Source organism: Loxodonta africana, chromosome 25 (assembly GCF_030014295.1).
Source record: "Loxodonta africana isolate mLoxAfr1 chromosome 25, mLoxAfr1.hap2, whole genome shotgun sequence".
Taxonomy (NCBI): Eukaryota; Metazoa; Chordata; class Mammalia; order Proboscidea; family Elephantidae; genus Loxodonta; species Loxodonta africana.
In genome coordinates, this window is record NC_087366.1 from 61615586 (window position 1) to 61635441 (window position 19856).

The 19856-nt window shown below is 40.7% G+C and overlaps 1 protein-coding gene across 1 annotated transcript in view; it reads right to left on the reverse strand.

Moving 5' to 3' along the window:
- Positions 1–878: 878 nt before the first annotated feature.
- KCNK2 (potassium two pore domain channel subfamily K member 2) overlaps positions 879–19856 on the reverse strand; it is a 140340-nt gene continuing 121362 nt past the window's right edge. The window contains exon 8 of the mRNA XM_064276955.1: positions 879–1280. Within this exon, the coding sequence (XP_064133025.1) occupies positions 963–1280 (318 nt within the window). The 3' untranslated portion in view covers positions 879–962. The remainder of the gene's footprint in view (positions 1281–19856) is intronic.

The window sequence follows — 19856 nt, forward strand, 5'->3', positions numbered from 1 at the left end:
ACCATTTTTAACAGCTTTCTTCTGTCAGATCATTTATATGCATGGATTTTCTTCTTCCATCTTTTAAAAAAATGTATCTTTATTACTAAATGGTAAATAAATTCCAACTACTGCCAGGAAAAACTGGGGAGCAGCCAATGTAACAGGCCTGGTAATAATTACACGGTATTTATGTACCATTGGTACCTGAGTCAAGTAAATACTCAGAGGGGCCATCATTGCACCTCGTTTCTCTGCAGTGCCTTTAACGCTATGGTTTCTGAGGGCTGCTTCAATGTCCCTCTAACCTGGCATCTATTCGTTCTTCAGGCATCCTCACTTCAGTCATTTTACACACTCTTTCCTACAGGGTGTGGTACTGAAATGGGAGTACTGGGACTGCAGAAGTGAGCCTAGGGGTGGAGTGGGGAAGGAGAACCACACATTAGCTAGGGAGGTTCTGTTTCTTCATAAAATAAGGCACTGACAGAAATTTCTCAGGTAAAAGGATGCATAAGAATTTCTTGCCATTCACAAAAAGAAATGTTGTCATCCATAAATGGTCCATAAATGGTCCATACATCTAGGCTCAGTTAGGTAGACCCTGAAAAGTTAAGGGCTGATCCCTCAAAGCTACATCATTACCAGAAACAATTATAACTCATTCGGAGGCCTTTTGGCACATTAGGAAAAAAGAGGGGAAAACAGTCTGGGCACGAAAAGGCATCAGACGTTGCTTGTTTCCCACTTGTCCAAGGCAGTGGGCCATTCAACAAGCATCATGGAAAAGAGAGTGCTGGCTCAGAATTCCAAATTCTCTTGATGGTAGATGACCATGATGGGTGTTATCTATTTGTTTTCCCCCCGCCCCCCCCCCCCGCTTTGAGCTCATGCACAGTTTAAGAAATGCTACCAGCAACAGTCATAAAGAACATAAGGAAGTCCTCACCTATGGCTATGCCTAAGGCTCTTCAAAGACAGAGCTATTTAATGTTCTCAATAACAGCAATCTCTTCACCAGCACAATGTGGTGTCAAACCATTCAGATAAATACTTTCAGTCTTCAGTAAGGGAGGCAAGACATCCCTCTCGCTGGTCAGGTGGTTCACGGACAGGGTCCTCCTACAAGGAGTCAGCTCTTGATTGTTGTTTCCGGCTAGTTCTGCTGAGAGTTTCCGTTTAATGGAGGTGGCACGCTGGAATTTGTCATAAATCTCCACGCTTAGCCGCCTCCTGGTCTCTTTGAATTCAGCTGTGACATTGGCTGTCCACTCAGCGGCATGAGCCCTGAATTCTCCCACCTGGAGCACACATGCAGAGGAAAGAAAGAGACACCAACACGGCGGTGAATGTTCTCTGTGGCTTATCTTTCGTTCATTTCATTTGTGTCCTGAATAAGCAATAAAATATTTTGTTTCTATTTTCAGGGAGAGCAAAGAAATGAGAACTGGAAAGTCTATTCTGAGGTCAGCTGGGGAGCGAATGAGTCCAAGGCATAGTTTCTTAATTACTGTTTATAAGAATCAATTAAGGCACACAACTCTCTGAGTGGCCATTTCCTCAGCTGTGAAACAGGCCTCTTCCCCAAGGGATACACGCAGGATGGTGCAGCTATAATCCCTTCCCAGGCAAGCAAAAAACCACAGCTCTGCTGATTGCTGTTTTCAACTCTGATGTGGAAATATAACTAATGTTGTCTAAATTTTTACACTGAAGATTAGAACCAGAAGAGGGTACATGTATGTATGCATGTTTAAACAGCTTCTTACAAATACGTGGGTAGCCATAGATACCAGCTGTGCACGTGTGCACACGTGTGTGTTTACATAAACACAGAATGGACACTGTTTAAGGATCTTTGGAGGGTGACACACAGCAGGTCAACGCTTCCTCACGCATCCATGGTCATGCATACACACACATCGGATGATCTACTTTTCATTTTAAAAGTTCTTTTATTTATTTATATCGCCCTAACAAAAAATAATTGCTTGTTATCTGAGTCTGGCTCTGAAAAAAGTAAAGCTGGAAAAATGAGAACGTTGTGGCACACATAACTGGCAAGATCAAGCATTCCTTAGCCATGAGGCAACTGAGAGGAAACCTGCAGAGAAGGAGGTGCTAAATTTATAGCAATTTAACTTGGAGACACTTATTCCTGTAAGGGACAATGTTCAACTATACTTAGACATAAAAGTGATTGTTCAATGCTAAATTCTGTGGGGTTTTTTTTTTTTTTTTTTGAGGGGGACCGGGGGAGACTCTCAGATTAAAAAGCATAGGCAGTGCTGATCAGTGGTAACAAACATGGGGTTACTGAGAATTGACTCCCTACAAATTCCATACACTCTTTTATTATAAATAAACGCTTCCACAGTTTATGTTTTCTGTTTACTTGTCTGTCTTACTGTTTAAACTAAGTTTTTGGGAGAAGGGCCCATACTTTATTCATTAACAACAACAACAAAACGCATTGCTTTCGAGTCTATTCTGACTCAGTGACGCCATAGGACAGAGTAGAACTGCCCCATAGGGTTTCCAAGGAGGGGCTGATGGATTCGAACTGCTGAAATTTTGGTTAGCAGCCAAGCTCTTAACTACTGCGCAACCAGGGCTCCATTTTTAGTAGATAGAAATTCTTAATTTCTATCTATTAAAGAAAAATCTATTTCCTATCCCCTCCAACTAGAAGGTAAACTTTTTGAGTATCCTCAGCACCTAGAACAGTACCTGCCATGTAGAAGTCTTTCAGTAAATACCTGCTAAATGAATATATGTATTATTGAAAATGCATGTTCACTGTCATCTCAGACCTCAATAGTGGCCGTCAGCAATAGGACAGCACATACACCTCCAATCATTTTTTATCTCTCTCTACGGAGACTCAACTGATTTTCTTCCTCCTTCATTATGATCATCATTAATATTTTTGTAAAAGTGGTTTTATATTAAACATAGTTTTGCAAATTGCTTTTTCCACTTAACCAGGTTTAGCTGTCTTTCCATGTTAGTTTCCATTATCCTACCTTGTAGTTTGTATCAGCTGATGAACATTCCACAGGATGTATGGACATGAAATAATTTAAATATTCTCCTATTGATAGATATTTGGGTAGGTTCCTTTTTTTTTTGCTATTAAAATAATACTTCTGTGAATATTCTTATAACTGTATCTTTGCAAAAGTATAAATGTTATCAAAAATGGAGCCATTGAGTCAAATGAGTGAACATTTTCAGTTTTTGTAGACACCGAAATTTTTCTCTGATCCCCATGGTTTTCAGACTCAGTAGGGTTCCCAGTAGCCACACTGTTTGCTCTTTCTGCACATTCAGGTAATCTCTGCCTTTTCATGGCAAAGAAGCACCTGAGTATTGACACCCGGGTAGAAAGTTCTTCAAACATTCTAATCGTCTCTCTATTGAAATTTGAAACTTAAGTGGTTATGATAAATTCAGCAAAGACTGGAAACCTCCCTTGGACTCAATCTGAAGTTTCTTGAGAAGTAAGTTGCACAAAGTCACCATGATCTCTCGGGTTGCCTAATGGCACACACACAAAGCTTTCTGTCTAGGCACGGGCTTCTACAAATTAGTGATTCCTACAAGTTAGGCAAAGGCAAAATGCAAGAAAAGCTCTGACTTATCTGAGTCCATAAACTTCTTTAATTTCTAATCTTTAATTACACTACATCTCTCCCAGAGGCTGGGATTCTTACCCAATGTTGTGGACATATTTTTTGTCTAATTTCTCTAGTGCATCCCAAAGGGTGAAAGGTAACCTTTGGAGATGGCAAGGGCTACAGTAACCAATGGAAATTGTCAGGAAACTGGGGGTTGGGGGTGGGAGAAGGCTTGCATTCTAGCTGTATCATTTATATTTAATCTTTTTGAGCTTCCCATTACTTATGTATAAAATAGGTAATAATAACCTATTTTACAAGAGAAAGAAGTGAAATTAATAGATATAGGCATAAATATTATTAAACTATAAAGGACTATACAATTACAAATTAGCAGTTGCTAATTCCAAGAGAAGAAACTCTGCAGACTCAAAGGCGAAGCCCTTGGATGCTAACCAAAAGGCTGGTGGTTGGAACTCCCACAGCGGCTCCACAGAAGAAAGACCTGGAGATCTGTTCCCATAAAATTACAGCCAAGAAAACCCTATGGGGCAGTTCTACTCTGTCACATGGGGTTGCTGTGAGTCAGAATCAACTCAAGAGCACCAGCCAAGGGTACTTTGAGAGCTTAAAGGAGACTACCACATATAGGAATAAGTGGTAGAAAAATCACCAAATAGAGTAGTCTCCCCGAAATACAGTTCACATTCTCTAAGCAAGCATCCAACAGCAGCACTGCTCAGTTCTGTACATCTCAGCAGAAGGGCCGTGGTTTGCCCAAACCCTAAGTTATAGACATGTTTAAGGCAGCGTGTGCTTTGAGCACCTTGAAGGCAAACATAATAAACACGGGCTGAACAGTCACCCTGGCTAGGTACACTGCTGCATTGCATCAGCCAGAAGAAGGCCAAGGCAAGAAAGTACTCACGTTTACATTTATTATCAGACAAATGGAACTTATTAGTTACACTTACAGTTAAATTGCTAAAAAATTATGATTATTAAAAGTTAGAGTAATACAGTAAAATACAATAATGAATTCATAGTAGAACTCCAAAAACATTTATCATGATAAAAAGGGCTCTCGCTGTTAACACAGGTCTGTATCATGGGATTGCGTACCATTTTCTGTGAGTGTACAGTAGTTACCACGTGCTAGGCATTGCTCTGTAAAAACTTTTAACTTATTTAATGCTTATGACAACTCTATGAGGAGGATCCTATTACACCTCCATTTTACAAAAAAGAAACTGAGGACAGAGAGGTAAAAAAAAAAAAAAATTGCCTTAACACAGACAGTGATCGTGTGGGAGAGTCGGGATTCCAATGTGGCTGGTCAGGTCTAGCACATTATTCTGCCTCCCCAGGAAAATCTTAGCTTTGTAAGAACTAAACATCTCTGAAGGGCTGCCAGGCAAATCCATATTACATGAAAACCCACCGGATGGCAGAGCACATTAGGTTGAGGGTCCATTGCCTTAATTATACAAACATGCTGGAAAAAATGAAAGCTGACTCATAAATATGTACTAGGTTGACTCATCTAAACCAATAATGGTATCTTTTTCCTCTTTCCTGTGCCCTCTACTTTCTAGTACACTTGATGCTATTAGACTTAGGGACAAAACTGCTCGTTCAAAGCTTGACAATAAGAACAAAAAAAAAGGAAAAAAGAATCTGTCTTTCACACAGATACACACAGATACAAATACAATCAAACTAAGGCAATCAAACAAAGAAGAATTACTCCCATTCCTTTTTAAAAACTATTTTAACCGTATAGAATTGTTTATGATGATGTATTTCTTATTCTTCAAATAACACACAGTGTCCTAAAGTACAGACATTTATCTTTTAGTGGTGATGAAAGTGTATATTTGAACCCAGAAGGTGCTTTTTCTTTTCAAAGAAATTCAAAGCTAAGATTCTAAGAATATCTCATTTATATAAGTAAAATTTCTCTGCATTGAAATGTTAATGCTTGTAATGATCTAGACAATTAAAACGACTCCTTCCAGATTAAAAAGTCTGTTTCACTGGGTTTTTATTAAAAAAAATTTCTGCACTTTAGTCAAATATAATATTTGTTCCTTATAACTTAGCACAGCCAGAGTGCTCCTTGGAAGAATACTGAATACACCATGGACTGCCAGAAGAATGAACAAATCTGTCTTGGAAGAAGTACAGCCAGAATGCTCCTTAGAAGCAAGGATGGTGAGACTATGTCTCACATACTTTGGACATGTTATCACCAGTCCCTGGAGGACATCACGCTTTGTAAAGCAGAGGGTCAGTGAAAAAGGCAAAGACCCTCAATGAGATGAATTGACACAGTGGCCACAATAATGGGCTCAAGCACAACAACAATTGTGAGGATAGTGCAGGACTGGGCAGTGTTTTGTTCTGTTGTACACAGGGTCACTATGAGTTGGAACCAACTCGACAGCACCTAGCAACCTACTTCACTTAAGAGGAGCAAAGCTAAGAACCAAAACATGAGCAAAATCAGCTCCTAAAGGATCACAATGGGTGTTTCTGCAGCTCATGCAGTTGACTCAAGGAAGAGCCCTTCACTGGGATTCCAACTATCTCAACTTTCACACAGTCCTCGCAGCCCAGGTGATCTGATTTGTAAAGAAGGAAAGGAATGCAGAACTATGAAAAGATAGACCGATAATCACGTGGCATGAGAGCTGACAGGATAGTAAGAAACGAGAAAGAAAAGTCATTTTTCAGATTTACACAAGAACTCATCCCCATCACCGTCAATAAAGAAACAAAAAAATGAAACGACACCTCGTCTGGGTCATTTAGTAGAGTCACCGAGAGTCCCACAGACAAGAAAGGTGGGTAAACCGCTTCTATTCACAAAGATGTTCACCGGCCCTCAACTGAAGTGAAACTGCAGACGAGGGTATAAGAGAGAAGGGAAGGTACGGGTTTCAGTTTAGGAAGGTTTTCATTAGAAGTGACTAAAACAAACAAAAAGATTTTGGTGATCTAGTGGTTGGAAACATCAGTGAATAACATTAGTAGTAGTTTATTAATGTTAAAAGAGAAGGGGGGCTGCAGAAGGATAAGGAACTAATGAAGGAGGACAGATGGAAGAAGCACTGCAGGAACTGTACCTATGCATGAGTGAGAGAGAGAAGAGACGGGAAGAGGCAGGCTGGTTTAACCAGTATATCACGAGCAAGGGCAGGAAGCAACATGCATATTCCATGGCCAACTCAATGGCACCTAACAACACCTGAGATCCCAGAACCCAGTGCCGTTGAGTTGATTCCGACTCATAGCGACCTCATAGGACAGAGTAGAACTGCCCCATAGAGTTTCCAAGGAACGCCTGGTGGATTGGAACTGCCAACCCTGAGATAGTAACTATTTATATTAAATTAGAAATTCTCTTGGGCTACATTAGGGTTGTAATGGATTGAGTTGTATCCCCCGCAAAAGACATGTTGAAGTCCTAGGCCCGAGTACCTGTGTACATGATCTTGTTTGGAAATAGGGTCTTTGAAGATGTTATCAGTTAAATTAACGTAAGGCCGTACTGGAGTAGGGTAGGTCCTAATCCAACATAAGTGGTGTCTTTATAGAAAGCGGAGAAGAGGCACAAGTGTAGAGACACAGAGAGGACAGCCTATGAAGATGGAGGCAGAGATTGGAGTTACATTGCTGTAGCCTGAGGCTACCAGAAGCTGGGAAAGACAAAGAAAGACCTTATCCTAGAGCCTTTGGAGAGGGAATGGCTCTGCTGACACCCTAAATTTGGACTTCTTTCCTCCAGAACTGTGTTGTTTTAAGCCACCCATTTTTGGGTACTTGTTATGGCAGTTCTAGGAAACTAACACAAGGATCATCTGTTATTTTTACCTATCGCACTCTCTACTTTCCTAGTATCACTCTCATCCCCATGTATTATAATTACTGGCTTCATTGCTATCCTGGCTTCCTGGCAGTAGAGGGAAAATATCTGCCACCTTCTGCTCAGTATTCCCAGCACCTAGAGGAGTATACAGACTGGGCATTCAATAAGTACTTGCTAAACAAATGAATGAATGAATGCCAGAAAATCAATCATGTTTTCACTGCGTGCTCAAGTAAAAAGATCTGCTTCCTGACCAACTCTGTTGGATTAATCCCGTTCCTCTCAGCAGGAAGATGTAGCCAATGAATAAAATTTATTCACAGCTAGGTCTATTCATAGGAAAAGTTCAGAATATATTTCCACAAACTTTTTAGTCTGTGTAGAGCCTCCTCTTTATTCCAAGAAGCCTCTGATGCTATTGAATCTCGGCCTCAATGGGAAGGACCGGATACCTGTTGCACAGCTCCTTTAAGTCAGCTTTCCTTTTCTCTCCCTTCTCCCTGCCATATTCTTCCACTTACCAGTCTCCTAACCCTGAGGACTATGAAGCCGTTTTGGCCCCTCCCACCACTTGCAGGAAATACCTGTCCACAGGTGTTCCAGAACCTGCTCTTCACGTCCTTGATGGAATTTTCAACCTTTAAAGCTAGAGAAGGGCTAGCGGAATTGCACTTTCGGAGAACTGCTAACATCTTCATCACCAACTCAAAACATTTATTAAGCACTGTCATGGATTGAATTGTGTCTCCCCAACTAAGCACTGTCATGGATTGAATTGTGTCTCCCCAACTAAGCACTGTCATGGATTGAATTGTGTTCCCCCCAAATATCTGTCAACTTAGCTGGGCCACGATTCTCAGTATTGTGTGATTTTCCTGTGTGCTGTAAATCCTATGACTATGGTGTAATAAAATGGACTATCACCAATTATACTGATGAGGTCTACAAGATTAGGTAGTGTCTTAAGCCAATCTCTTTTGAGATATAAAAGAGAGATGCGAGCAGAGAGACATGGGGACCTCTTACCACCAAGAAAGCAGTGTCGGGAGCAGAGCGTGTCCTTTGGACTCGAGGGTCCTGAGCTGAGCTGCTCCCAGACCAAAGGAAGACTGATGACAAGGACCTTCCTCCAGAGCCGGCAGAGAGAGAGTCTTCCCCTGGAGCCGGCACCCTGAACTTGGACTTCTAGCCTACTGGACTGTGAGACAATCAACTTCTCTTTGTTAAAGCCATCCACATGTGGTATTTCTGTTATAGTAGCACTAGAAGACTAAGACAAGCACCTAATAGATTTTCAAGGTAACGAGTTCCCTTTGATTACAGAGGCCCAATATTCACCCTTCCCACCAATAGTGGTTCCAAACCTACAGTCCTCAGGGTCTCTAAAGTACCTCAGATAATGCCAAGAAGGTCCTTGAAATTGTAGCAATATGGTTTAAAAAAAAAAAAGAACTCACTGTACTCCAGCTCTTTCACGACAATTTTGCTAAATCACATAAGACCGATAGGATGGCCTATATAGTGTGAAAGTTCACTGTTCTAGAAGCTTGCAATTTACAACACTTATACAGTAAGCTCATTTGTAACCACATGGAGTACTTATCACTCCACTGACTCCAATCAACCAACTATATGGCTGACTCCTTGAGGGTAAGGATCACTGTCCTATTTCCCATCATGCTCCCTTTCCTTCCCACCAACTCCACGTTGCTGCATCGCAGGCTCTGCTCTGAGAATAGTAATTTAATGAAACAAGTTTAGTCTCCCAAACTTGATGGCAAGCTTAATGACAGAGACGGTGCATTCTGTTTATGTCTTCTCCGCATGAAGTTACACAGCACGGTAATCTGAATAAACTAGACAACCGCGTGGTTTCTAACTGGGGACATCTGCCTGGCACTGCCCTCTTCCCGCACAAACACACTCGGGAGTTCTCATTTGAAGCTGATCTTGCATAAATTCTATCTCAGTGTGTGCTGGTACAGACTGAAGAGAAAGCACCTTGTAAAGCAATTTTAATAATCACTAAAATATTTACATTCTTAGATAAACTCAATAACTAATACTAATTTATTCTGGGCAAAAATTTCCACCAAAGGAAAAAGTAAGTCTGTAATGAGATATTCTCTGAGCACTACTTTTTAATAGCATGAGGACTAAACAATGTCCAGTCCTGTGTCATCCCCGTGATTGGCTGCAGATCAGACTGCTGTGGTCCCTAGGGTTTCCACTGGCTGATTTTTGGAAGTAGATCCCCAGGCCGTTCTTCCCAGTCCAGCTGTGTCTGGAAGTTCCACTGAAACCTCTTCAGCACCACAGCAACACACAACCTTCACTGACAGATGGCTGATGGCTGTGCATGAGGTTCCTTGGCCAGGAGTCAAGCCCAGGTCTTCTGCATGGAAGACAATAATTCTTCCACCAAACCATCAGCACTCCACAAATCAGCCATAGAGACTATTGATTACTATTATGATTCTAGTAGGCAAATCGAAAAAGAAAACAAAATTATATCTACATCCTGGTCTACGTTCTGATTACACCCAAAATAATGAATGGGTGTAGGCAAAGATAGGTCCCTTGGTGGCACAAATGGTTTGTGCTCGACTACTAGCCTAAAGGTTGTGAGTTCAAACCCACCCAGTGGTAATTTGGAGAAAAGGCCTGGAAATCCACTTCTGTTAAGATTACAGGCAAGAAAACTCTGTGAAGTAGTTCTTCTCTGTAACACATGTGGCTGCCATGAATTAGAATCAACTTGACAGCAACTAACAACAACAACATAAAGATATTAAAAGTATGTAAAAATGGAAACTGAATTTCAACAATCACCCATTGATTATCTACTACATACAAGGCCTTGGGCTTGGACCCAGCTTTTATGAGGTACGAAAATTGAGGAGTTTTTGTTTTTCCGTTTAAAACTTGCCTTTCTGGTGTCATTACACCAGCTGCCCAGATGCAGTGTATGGCACACTCAGCTCTGAAGAGACCTGGGGAGGGTGAGACCTACGTACTGCTATTCATTTACCCAGTACCATCTACGTGTCAGGCTGGCTGTGGTGGTCACCCAGAGTCTTTCTCTTCCAGATTTCAAAGTAAAATAATACCTTGAAGGATTCTTTAACATTATTTAAAAAAAAAAAAGATTAATTGAGAATGAGTCTATCTTGCCGAATCAGAGCTCTACACCGTTTGTTGCTGTTGTTAGATGTCATTGAGTTGGTTCCGACTCAGACAAACCCTATGTACAACAGAACCAAAGGCTGCCTGGCTACACTTTACCAAACTATAATTCATTCTACTTTACTGAATACCTAGGTGTGAAGAAAGGGCAATTCCCTGTCTTGATTTTCTTATATTTTTAATTATTTATCTTCTGAAACTCTCGTTATCTCTAGCCTGGGGTAATCTTCATTGGAACAGTCATTTCTTCTAACAGTGTAACATAACCTCAAGACAATGTTCAGTTTTCTTAGCTTGAAAAATTAAACAAAATCAGTTTTTAAATGCATGGTCTTTGTCAACTGCCGTTTCTAAGGAGATCGTTTTCCTCTCAACAATTTTGCAAAATGTTTTTCTCAGAAAGCAAAGCTAATTTGTGAGGAGCAAACTTTCTTATACTTTCATTTGTCCTCTGATCCGTTTCTGAGCCAGGCTTCTGTGGCAGGAAGACATATGATCTTACTCTACTTTTGATAAGAGATATGGCTTCCAGGGTGACTTCCACCTACATACGTTTTCTCTCCATGGCAGAAGTAACTGCCCCCACCAGCCATGGTTACCTGGAATGTCACTGTTGAATCTTAGCTACTGCAAAGTAGATTCCACAATTAAAAGGTAAGGCTATCGCATCAGTTCTGTTTTCCATAAAGTAAAACAAATAATTATCATAAGGTAGGCCATTTTTTAAGAATTTTAAATCTGCTATGTAATTTGTCTATATGAACCTGGAAAAATCCCCCTGTGATCATTAAGGTTATGTGTCAACTTGGCTGGGCCATGATTCTCAGTGGTTTGGCAGTTATGGTGTACTCTGGTAGTCACATATAATAACCTGATTACCTCCATGATGGGATCTGCTGTGAGCAGCAAATCAGCTGAAAGGGAGTTTTCTTGGGGGTGTGGCCTACCTTGAATATAAGTGAACTCTCTGGCAAGGCTTGTGGGCACTGCATCCTGCAGCTGGCTCCTGTTCATCTGACCTCCGGTTCTTGGGACTGGAGCTAGCAGCTTACCTGGCATCCTGCCTACCAATCTTGGGATCTGTCGATCTTCGCAGTCTGTGAGCTACAGCCTTGCTGTCTGCCTGGGGTTTGCCAGCCCCTGAGGCTACATGAATCAGGTGAAGCTTCCAGCCTGACCTATGGATTTGGGATGTTCCAGCCTCTGCAACCACGTGAGCAATTTCCTTAATATAAATCTGTATATATAGTTATACGCTTTACTAGTTTTGCCTCTCTAGAGATTCCAGCCTAAGACACCCCCAAATTTAGAATAACTCTGACCTAAATTATTTGTTCATTGACCATAACTCTCTATTTCACTTTTACATTCAGAGCCACCCAAAGCTTGGTCCCCTGAACATCTCTTAAACCCTCCTCTGTCTCTCCAGTTTAGGTTCTCTGATTGAGCTACACACCCGACAGCATCGCTTTTACCTTACGTTTGTCAACTACCTGTTATCTTTGAGACTTCTCTATTCTTTTTATGGAGTTTTGGTGTCTAGACATGAAGAGAGGAATAAAAATCTAAATTTTCTAATATTTTATATTGTCCATTTCTAAAAACAAACGGCAGCAGCATTGTTCCAATTATTTGTGGTTAGCTACCTTAGAGTGGAAATTCGTGGTATGATTTGAACACTCAGTGACAGCAGCTCTGCCAGCCTTCTGTGGTGAGAGAGAATTCAAACTTTGTTTCTCTTAAAGCCCCGTCCACCAGTCTTATCCTCTGAATTACTCCCTTATGGTTCTTAAGTCAGGTACCAACCCCAAACCAAACCAGCTGCCATCAGGCTGACTCCTATCCATGGCGACCCCACGTGTTTCAGGGTAGAACTGTGCTCAGTAGGGTTTTCAATGACTGTGACCTTTTCAAAGGAGATTGTCAGGGCTTTCTTCCAAGGTGCCTCTGGGTGGATACAAACTGCTAACTTCTCAACGAGTGGCTAAGCACTTAACTGCCTGCACCACCCAGGGACTTTCATTTCAGGTAAAAGACCATTTTTTTTGCATCCTACAATCATATTCTAGTCATTTTCCTCCTTCCAGATCTTATCCTACCTAAGTGACTTCACTTTCTTTTCTCATTTTACTAACGAGGACTAACAGTCACTTTTATAGGTAACCCAGTTCCTTTCCCAGACTCATAACTGGTTGGGAATGTTTCTCTGAAACTTTGTATCTTGCGAGGTTTTTCCAATGGCCAACAGTCAACTTAAGTATTGGATAATACTTGCAAGAGCTTCAACATTTCTTAAAATAATTCTATTTATGTGCGGATATCATCATTGTTTGGATGTGGGCAGAGTAACAAGCAGAGAAACTTGGCCCCAAGGGACGCCTTCAAAATCACCCGAAGCAAAGCTAAACATTTAGGATTTGATGACCACTGAGTCATCTTCTCCACCAAGAATAAAACTAAAAAGGTTTTTCTCACCTTTGACCAATGCACTTTCCTGTTCCTTACGACAGTGGGGTTTTAATTTATGGTTCTCAGTCCTCAGATGCTCATATACCTTAATGTTTTGAGGAAAGTTAAATACTAAAAGAAGCTAGCTGGGTTGAGAACATCCCTGTGGTTAAATCGGTACAGAGAATGGAAAGCTTACTTTGCATTCCAATTTCTGAGGTTGCCTGGACTATAATTCCTAACAATTATCATTAATTCATTTTCTGAAGTATTGACATTTCATTGCATTGTCGAACTGTGCTGTTAAAAGAACAATTCAAATTACTCTCTTTACCACTTAAAAAAAAAATAAAAAAACTAAAAGGATTACTTGCATGCCCCATTATCTTGACAAAACAGTACATGATTTTTTTTTTTTCCTGGTTTTCAGGAAAGTATATGTAATATTCATAAGGTTTCCTTTATCTAAGCTGCTTTTTTTAGTGAACAATTTCTCCACAATTCTTAATAGCACACACATTAACATCTTTGTGTGAGCACTACATACAACAGTTTTTAATAAAAACAATGTCAAGAAAAATACTAACACCATAAGCTTAAATAGAATCTTCTAAAATTTTCAAAGTGTTACATACAATGCTGACTGCCTTCGTGATGAGGTGGGGCTGCAAAGCCAGACAGACACTTGTGGTGGAGTGAGCGCAACTTCTCGTTTTTGTCCCTGTCGAAGAGCGGCTGGATGTGCTGGGAATTCTCCTTACTGGCCTGGTGTTTGGATTCCTTTAACAATCCATTTTATGGGGCTCACCCGACTCTGTAACATTTTTCTTTTTGAGGGGGAAATTCTTACACAATATCATTTTCCTTGTTGTAAAAATGGGGGCATGGAAAAATATAGAACAATATAAAATAATTTATGTACTTTTAATAAAATTCCACACACTTTAATATGATTCCCCCCCCCCCCGCCGAAAAAAAGAAAACCAAGCCAGTTGCCATCGCGACTCATAGAAACTCTATAGGACAAAGTACAGCTGCTCCATAAGGTTTCCAAGGAGCGACTGGTAGATTCGAACTGCTGACCTTTTGGTTAGCAGCCGAGCTCTTAACCATGGTGCCACCAGGGCTCCTTAATATGATTGAGTTATAGTAACCAGCTATTTAATGTGGAAACACTGTGAATACTACTGTCTGGTGAAGAGGGCTATAGTGATGGGTAGTAATCATTTGTTAGTTTAAGTTCTTAAGGTGTGTAGCTGTGCATAAAATACCAAGTCTAAAGTAACGCCTGAATGAGGGGGTAGGTTCTAACCTTAAAGGCTTTTCCTATAAAGTGTGACCGTTGTATACTTCGATAAAATCAAACATTCAATCATGTTTCAAAACTTATTCAGGAAGCCTATATTTAGCAGTAGCTAACTTACCCCAAAAGGGCACTTTATGTGCACTCCAGGAATACGGGCCACCGCCAGGCCAGGGCTGGACGTGTGCCTTCTTCACATTTGCACTCTGGCACCCATCGCAAGGCCACCCAACAGAGTTTTAAAAAAACTAAATTGTGTAGATAAAATTAACTGCTTAAAAACAAAAGCCTATATGCCCTAAACCTATAGTAATAGTTAAATCAAATATACCAATGGTCAAAAATCCAGTTAAGTAGGTAAACTGGAGGTGATTATTTTAAAACTTGAACCCATTCAATTCAGTTTGTATTCATGAAATGTAAGCATGTTGGAAAGTATTCTTTTTTCTATGAAAGTCAAGGGAAACATTATTTAGGCTTCCAGGGTCCAACCGGTCTGTTTTCGGATGCTTTGTCAGATCTGTGTCAGTGCGAGTTAGACATGAGCTGCTGGAGAGTTTGAGAGTGAAAAAGGTGAGACGTGAGCAATAAAGACATGAGAAAACAAGTTTTCACTTGGTTCTTTGTTGCTGCTGTTTTCTGGGTTAACACATTGATCACTGAATATAGGCTTTATTGGTTTAAAAAAAAAGTTAAAAAATTTAAACTTGGCATAATGGTATACGGGAAAAATATCCCATAGGTCTAAGAAGATCAAGGAAAACTCCCAATTCTTCTCTTGTAAACTTTCTCATGTACAATTGCACGGGTGTGGGTGTGGTTCAGCTTTTGCAGAAATCCTCTAAAGTCACTGAAGACCCACGCATGGCTGTTCACTCTGACACTGGATGAGATGCAGAGGCAGCAACAGAAATACGAAGCCCACAGATATTCCCTAAGAATTGCTTCAGATTGGGGAAAGAGTAAGCAATGCGAATTTGCACATACTACGTTACTGTTTTTGCAGTTTGTCTTTTTCTCCTAACTCCTTAAGATAATATCATCTAAGGACAGTAAAACATCTAGGAGGACAAGCACAATCTCCATCATTTGCACAAAAGCAGCGGCTCTTTTGTAAAGACAGGTGACCACCAGCCCCGGTGCTAGTACAGGTGTGCAGTCCATGCCAGGGGCCACCGGCCATTGTGGCTGCTGAGCACTTAAAATGTGGCTGGTTCGATCCGAGATGTGCTCCAGTATACTATGTATATAGATTTTTTTTTAACTTTATTATGTTTTAGGTAAAAGTTCATAGCACAAATTAATTTCTCATTCAAAAATTTATACGAATTATTTTGTGACATTTGTTGCAATCCCCGGGATGTGTCAGTACTCTCCCCCTTTCCACCCTGGCTCGTCCAGTTTTCTTGCCCCTTCCTGCCTTCTCTTCTTTGCTTTTGGGCAGGTGTTGCTCATTTGGTCTCTATATACCAGATTATGAAAACATAATAAGAAATAAGATGTAAAGTGTCTCATTCATAATACTTTTTACATGATCCAATATTTACATTTCAAAATGACAATAATTTTGATATATTGGGTTAAATAAAATATATTACTAAAATTAATTTTACCTGTTTTTTCTTTTTCACTTTTTAAATGAAAAACCCAAACCAAACCCTGTTGCCATCAAGTTGATTCCAACTCATAGTGACCCTCTAGGACAGAGGAGAACTGCCTCATAGAGTTTCCAAGGAGGGCCCCGTGGATTCAAACTGTCAACCTTTTAGTTAGCAGCCATAGCACTTAACCTCTATGCCATCAGATTTTCCTTTTTTTTTTTTTTTTTAATGAGGCCACTAGAAAATTTTAAATTACATATGTGCCTTGCATTTGTGCCTTATATTTCTATTATATATGCATATATAAAATATGTTATATATATAATATTTCTATTGGATGGAGAATGCCCTTTGATCACCATCTTTAAATACAATGAAAAAGAATTGTGCTCTCATCCTTTTTTGAATGTGTAAGAAAAATGATATTTTCAATTGCCTCATATGCATGCAAAAGCTGGACAATGAATAAGGAAGACTGAAAAACTGACACTTTTGAATTGTGGTTTTGGCAAAGAATACTGACTATACCATGGACTGCCAGAAGAACAAACAGATCTGTCTTAGAAGAAGTAGAGCCAGAATTCTCCTCAGAGCAAGGATGGCAAGACTTCCTCTCACATACTTTGGACATGTTATCTGGAGGGACCAGTCCCTGTAGGAGGACATTATGCTTGGTAAAGTAGAGGGTCAGTGAAAAAGAGGAAGACCCTCAGTGAGATGGACTGACACAGTGGCTGCACAGTGACACAGCAACAATTATGAGGATGGAGCAGAACTGGAAAGTGTTTGTTTTGTTGTACATAGGGTTGCCGCGAGTGGGAACCGACTCGACGAAGTGTTCGCTGCACACTGAGCAAGTGTTCACAGCTGCCTTTCCCCGGCTGAGTTTAGCGCCGCCAAATGAGCTCCACAGAGATGCTGCTCGCTGTGTGGTGACATGCTGTCTTATAGGTGTGCCTCTGTATTTCAGTTAGCCTGGTTGAAGTGTAGTGAGGCTGCCTAAGAAACAGAGCAGACAGAAAATAAAGAGGGAACAGAAATGCTGAGAATGTGACAGCAAGGCGTGGGTAGCCCCCACCCTAGTGGAGTGCCAAGGCTAGCCCTGAGGTCTGCAGTGCTCAGCCTCCCCAGCTGTGTCCACTGAGGGCTTGTGAATGCAGAATTTAGTGGAGAACATACCCCTGACTGCAAGGATAAAACACAGGAAGACTCCTTTGTGAAAGGGAGTCAAGGAGCTGTACGTCAGCACAGCTTCAACGAATGCTTCTACTCGGTACCAGGAAGGGAGCATGGTGGACACACGCCCCCTCGCCTGTGGCAATCGGCGCTGCCCAGTGCATCCGCTTATACTACATGAAAAGAAAAGGTCTCTGCCAAGGAAGACAATGCGAGGGCATCCCTTCGTGCCCAGTGCTGATCTTCTCGGGCGGGCCGGCTTTCATACATGGAACGGATTACATCACGGTATGCTTTGGAGAACATGACTGAGCTATTTTTGTCTGTATCCATTTAACAGAGAGCTGTGTCATAATGAGTTTCTATTATAGCCTGGGTCTGGCCATTTTATGAAGCCTGTATTACATCATGGCGACCCACACGTGTCAGACTTGAACTGCTCCACAGGGTTTTCCATGACTGACTTTTTGGAAGTAGATCACCAGCTCTTTCTTCTAGGCACCTCTGGGTGGACTCGAACTGTGAACTTTTCAGTTAGCAGCTGAACTTGTTAAGCGTTTGCACCACTTGGGTAATGCGTGGGGTTGCCATGAGTTAGAACTGACTAGATAGCCACTGGTTAACTGATGTTACATCAAGTGCTAAAGGAGGAGGAATAACCAGGAAGGAGAGAAAAGGCAGTGGAGAAGCAAGGATAAGGCCAAATGCCTCTCTGGGTACCTTGCTGGGATTATCTTTTGTTATTGATTTGATATTGACTGAAGTCTGGGAAGTAAACTCGACTTCATTGTCTCTGACATTAAACCAATGCTTAGAGAGGGTGAAGTGAGATGGAACCTTTCCCTAGGTCTGATTTTAACATCTTTGGGCACCATAGCAAAGTTCTCACTAGCCTTCTTGTCTTCCTTTTGTTCAGATATAAAAGTCGGTTGCTTGTAACTTTTGAGTAATAGAAGGTGGGAACTTCCAGAGGGGGAAAAAAAGAAGAAAAGACGAAAGAACTAACCAATTTCTTTTTGTCTAGTTTACAAAGCTCTTCAAACTGCTAGTCTGTCTAAGTGTAAAATCCATACCTATATTGTTTCATGAGACAAAATACCTGAGAACCTTAGTAAACACAAAAATATGATGCTATTCATAGATCCTAAGTGTGGACAAATGGAAAATATTTGTAACTGTGACCAGTTTCAAAAAGGCAATGATACAGGAATATGGAACCTAAAATTGTCTCTGGATGTATTTATGCAAAGACCCCATACACAGACGACAGGAGTTAAATGGGTCAAAAGCAGAGTGCCAAATCATCGACTTCTAGCACTTCGACATTTCCCAAGAACTTTTTGAAAGACACTTTCATTAAGTGCTTTCAACTTACAGAACCTACACTTGGTGATAGGAGCTTGGAGTCTGTTTAGCATAGTGAGGAATCTAGAGGCAACTTCAAATTTAAATTTCTAATACTTTTTCTGTTTATTTGAAGGAAGTACTATTTTATGAAATTCAGGCTTAGCTTATTTCCATTTTAAAATAATTATCATTTCTAATAACTCTGTTGTTAGGTGCCATCGAGTCAGTTCCGACTCACAGCGACCCGATGTACAATACAATGAAATACTGCCTGGTTCTGTGCCATCCTCACAATCATTGCGATGTTTGAGCCCATTATTGCAGCCACTGTGTCAGTCCATCTCACTGAGGGTAATAATCCCATAGCTTACAATGCTTGTAAAATAGGAGGAAGTTTTTTGTAAGACTTAATCTACTTATTTAAAATTAGAAGAGTGTGCTAACTTGGCAATTTTTCATCAGGCTTCCTTCAAAAAACGATGAATGATGGTCTCCTTTTCCCACCACAAAAAGAAAAACAAAACCTGCCTGAACCTCCCGGGCTTTCCCACTGGTGAAATGCAAGATAACAAAATCTTTACCTATCTGGGATGTAAAACCACATAAAATTTTTCATTTTTCATAGCCTCTACACAGCACAATAAAAAAAAAAAAAACTTTTATTCCAATCAGGCACAACCATCCCCAAACTTCCCCCCGCCCCCAAAAAAAGAAGCACACAGATTTTATTTTACGTGTAGTCATTAATGGAGCACGAAGATAAAACATCTAGGTTAGCATTTAAGTGCCATGCTTCCCAAGGCTCTTCTCCTACGTAAAACTGTTGTAGGAGAGGGAATGGAAGTACTCCTTTCCCAAAGCCACTATGCAGAACCCCTAAGTGGATCCAACAGAATCTCAGACACACCATCTCCAAAAAGAACCTTCCTGCTAAGTTCCAAAGGAGAAGAAATATGTTCTTTTTGAAATTAACTGTTTTTGAAGGCACGCTGACTTTTTGCATATATGTATTCCCAATACCTGGTAAGATGTCTGACACACCACAGGCAACCAACGCATGCTTGATGAACAAATAAATAAATGAGTTTTCTTGGAAAGGGAAGCCATTTGTGCTCTGGGTTGGCAAACATCTTTTGTGTGGCATAATAGTCCCCAGTTTGCAGATCAGAAACTCTTTGCAGCTAAATCCTTGTTTCTCCCATACTCAGCCTTACACTACACTGCCTTTTGGTGAATTCACACTTATGACAAAGTCTGCAGTCCATGTGGCTTCAATTGCAAAGCAAGTCTTAGCCTGCTCTGCTGATCTATGTCCTTGCTGCCCT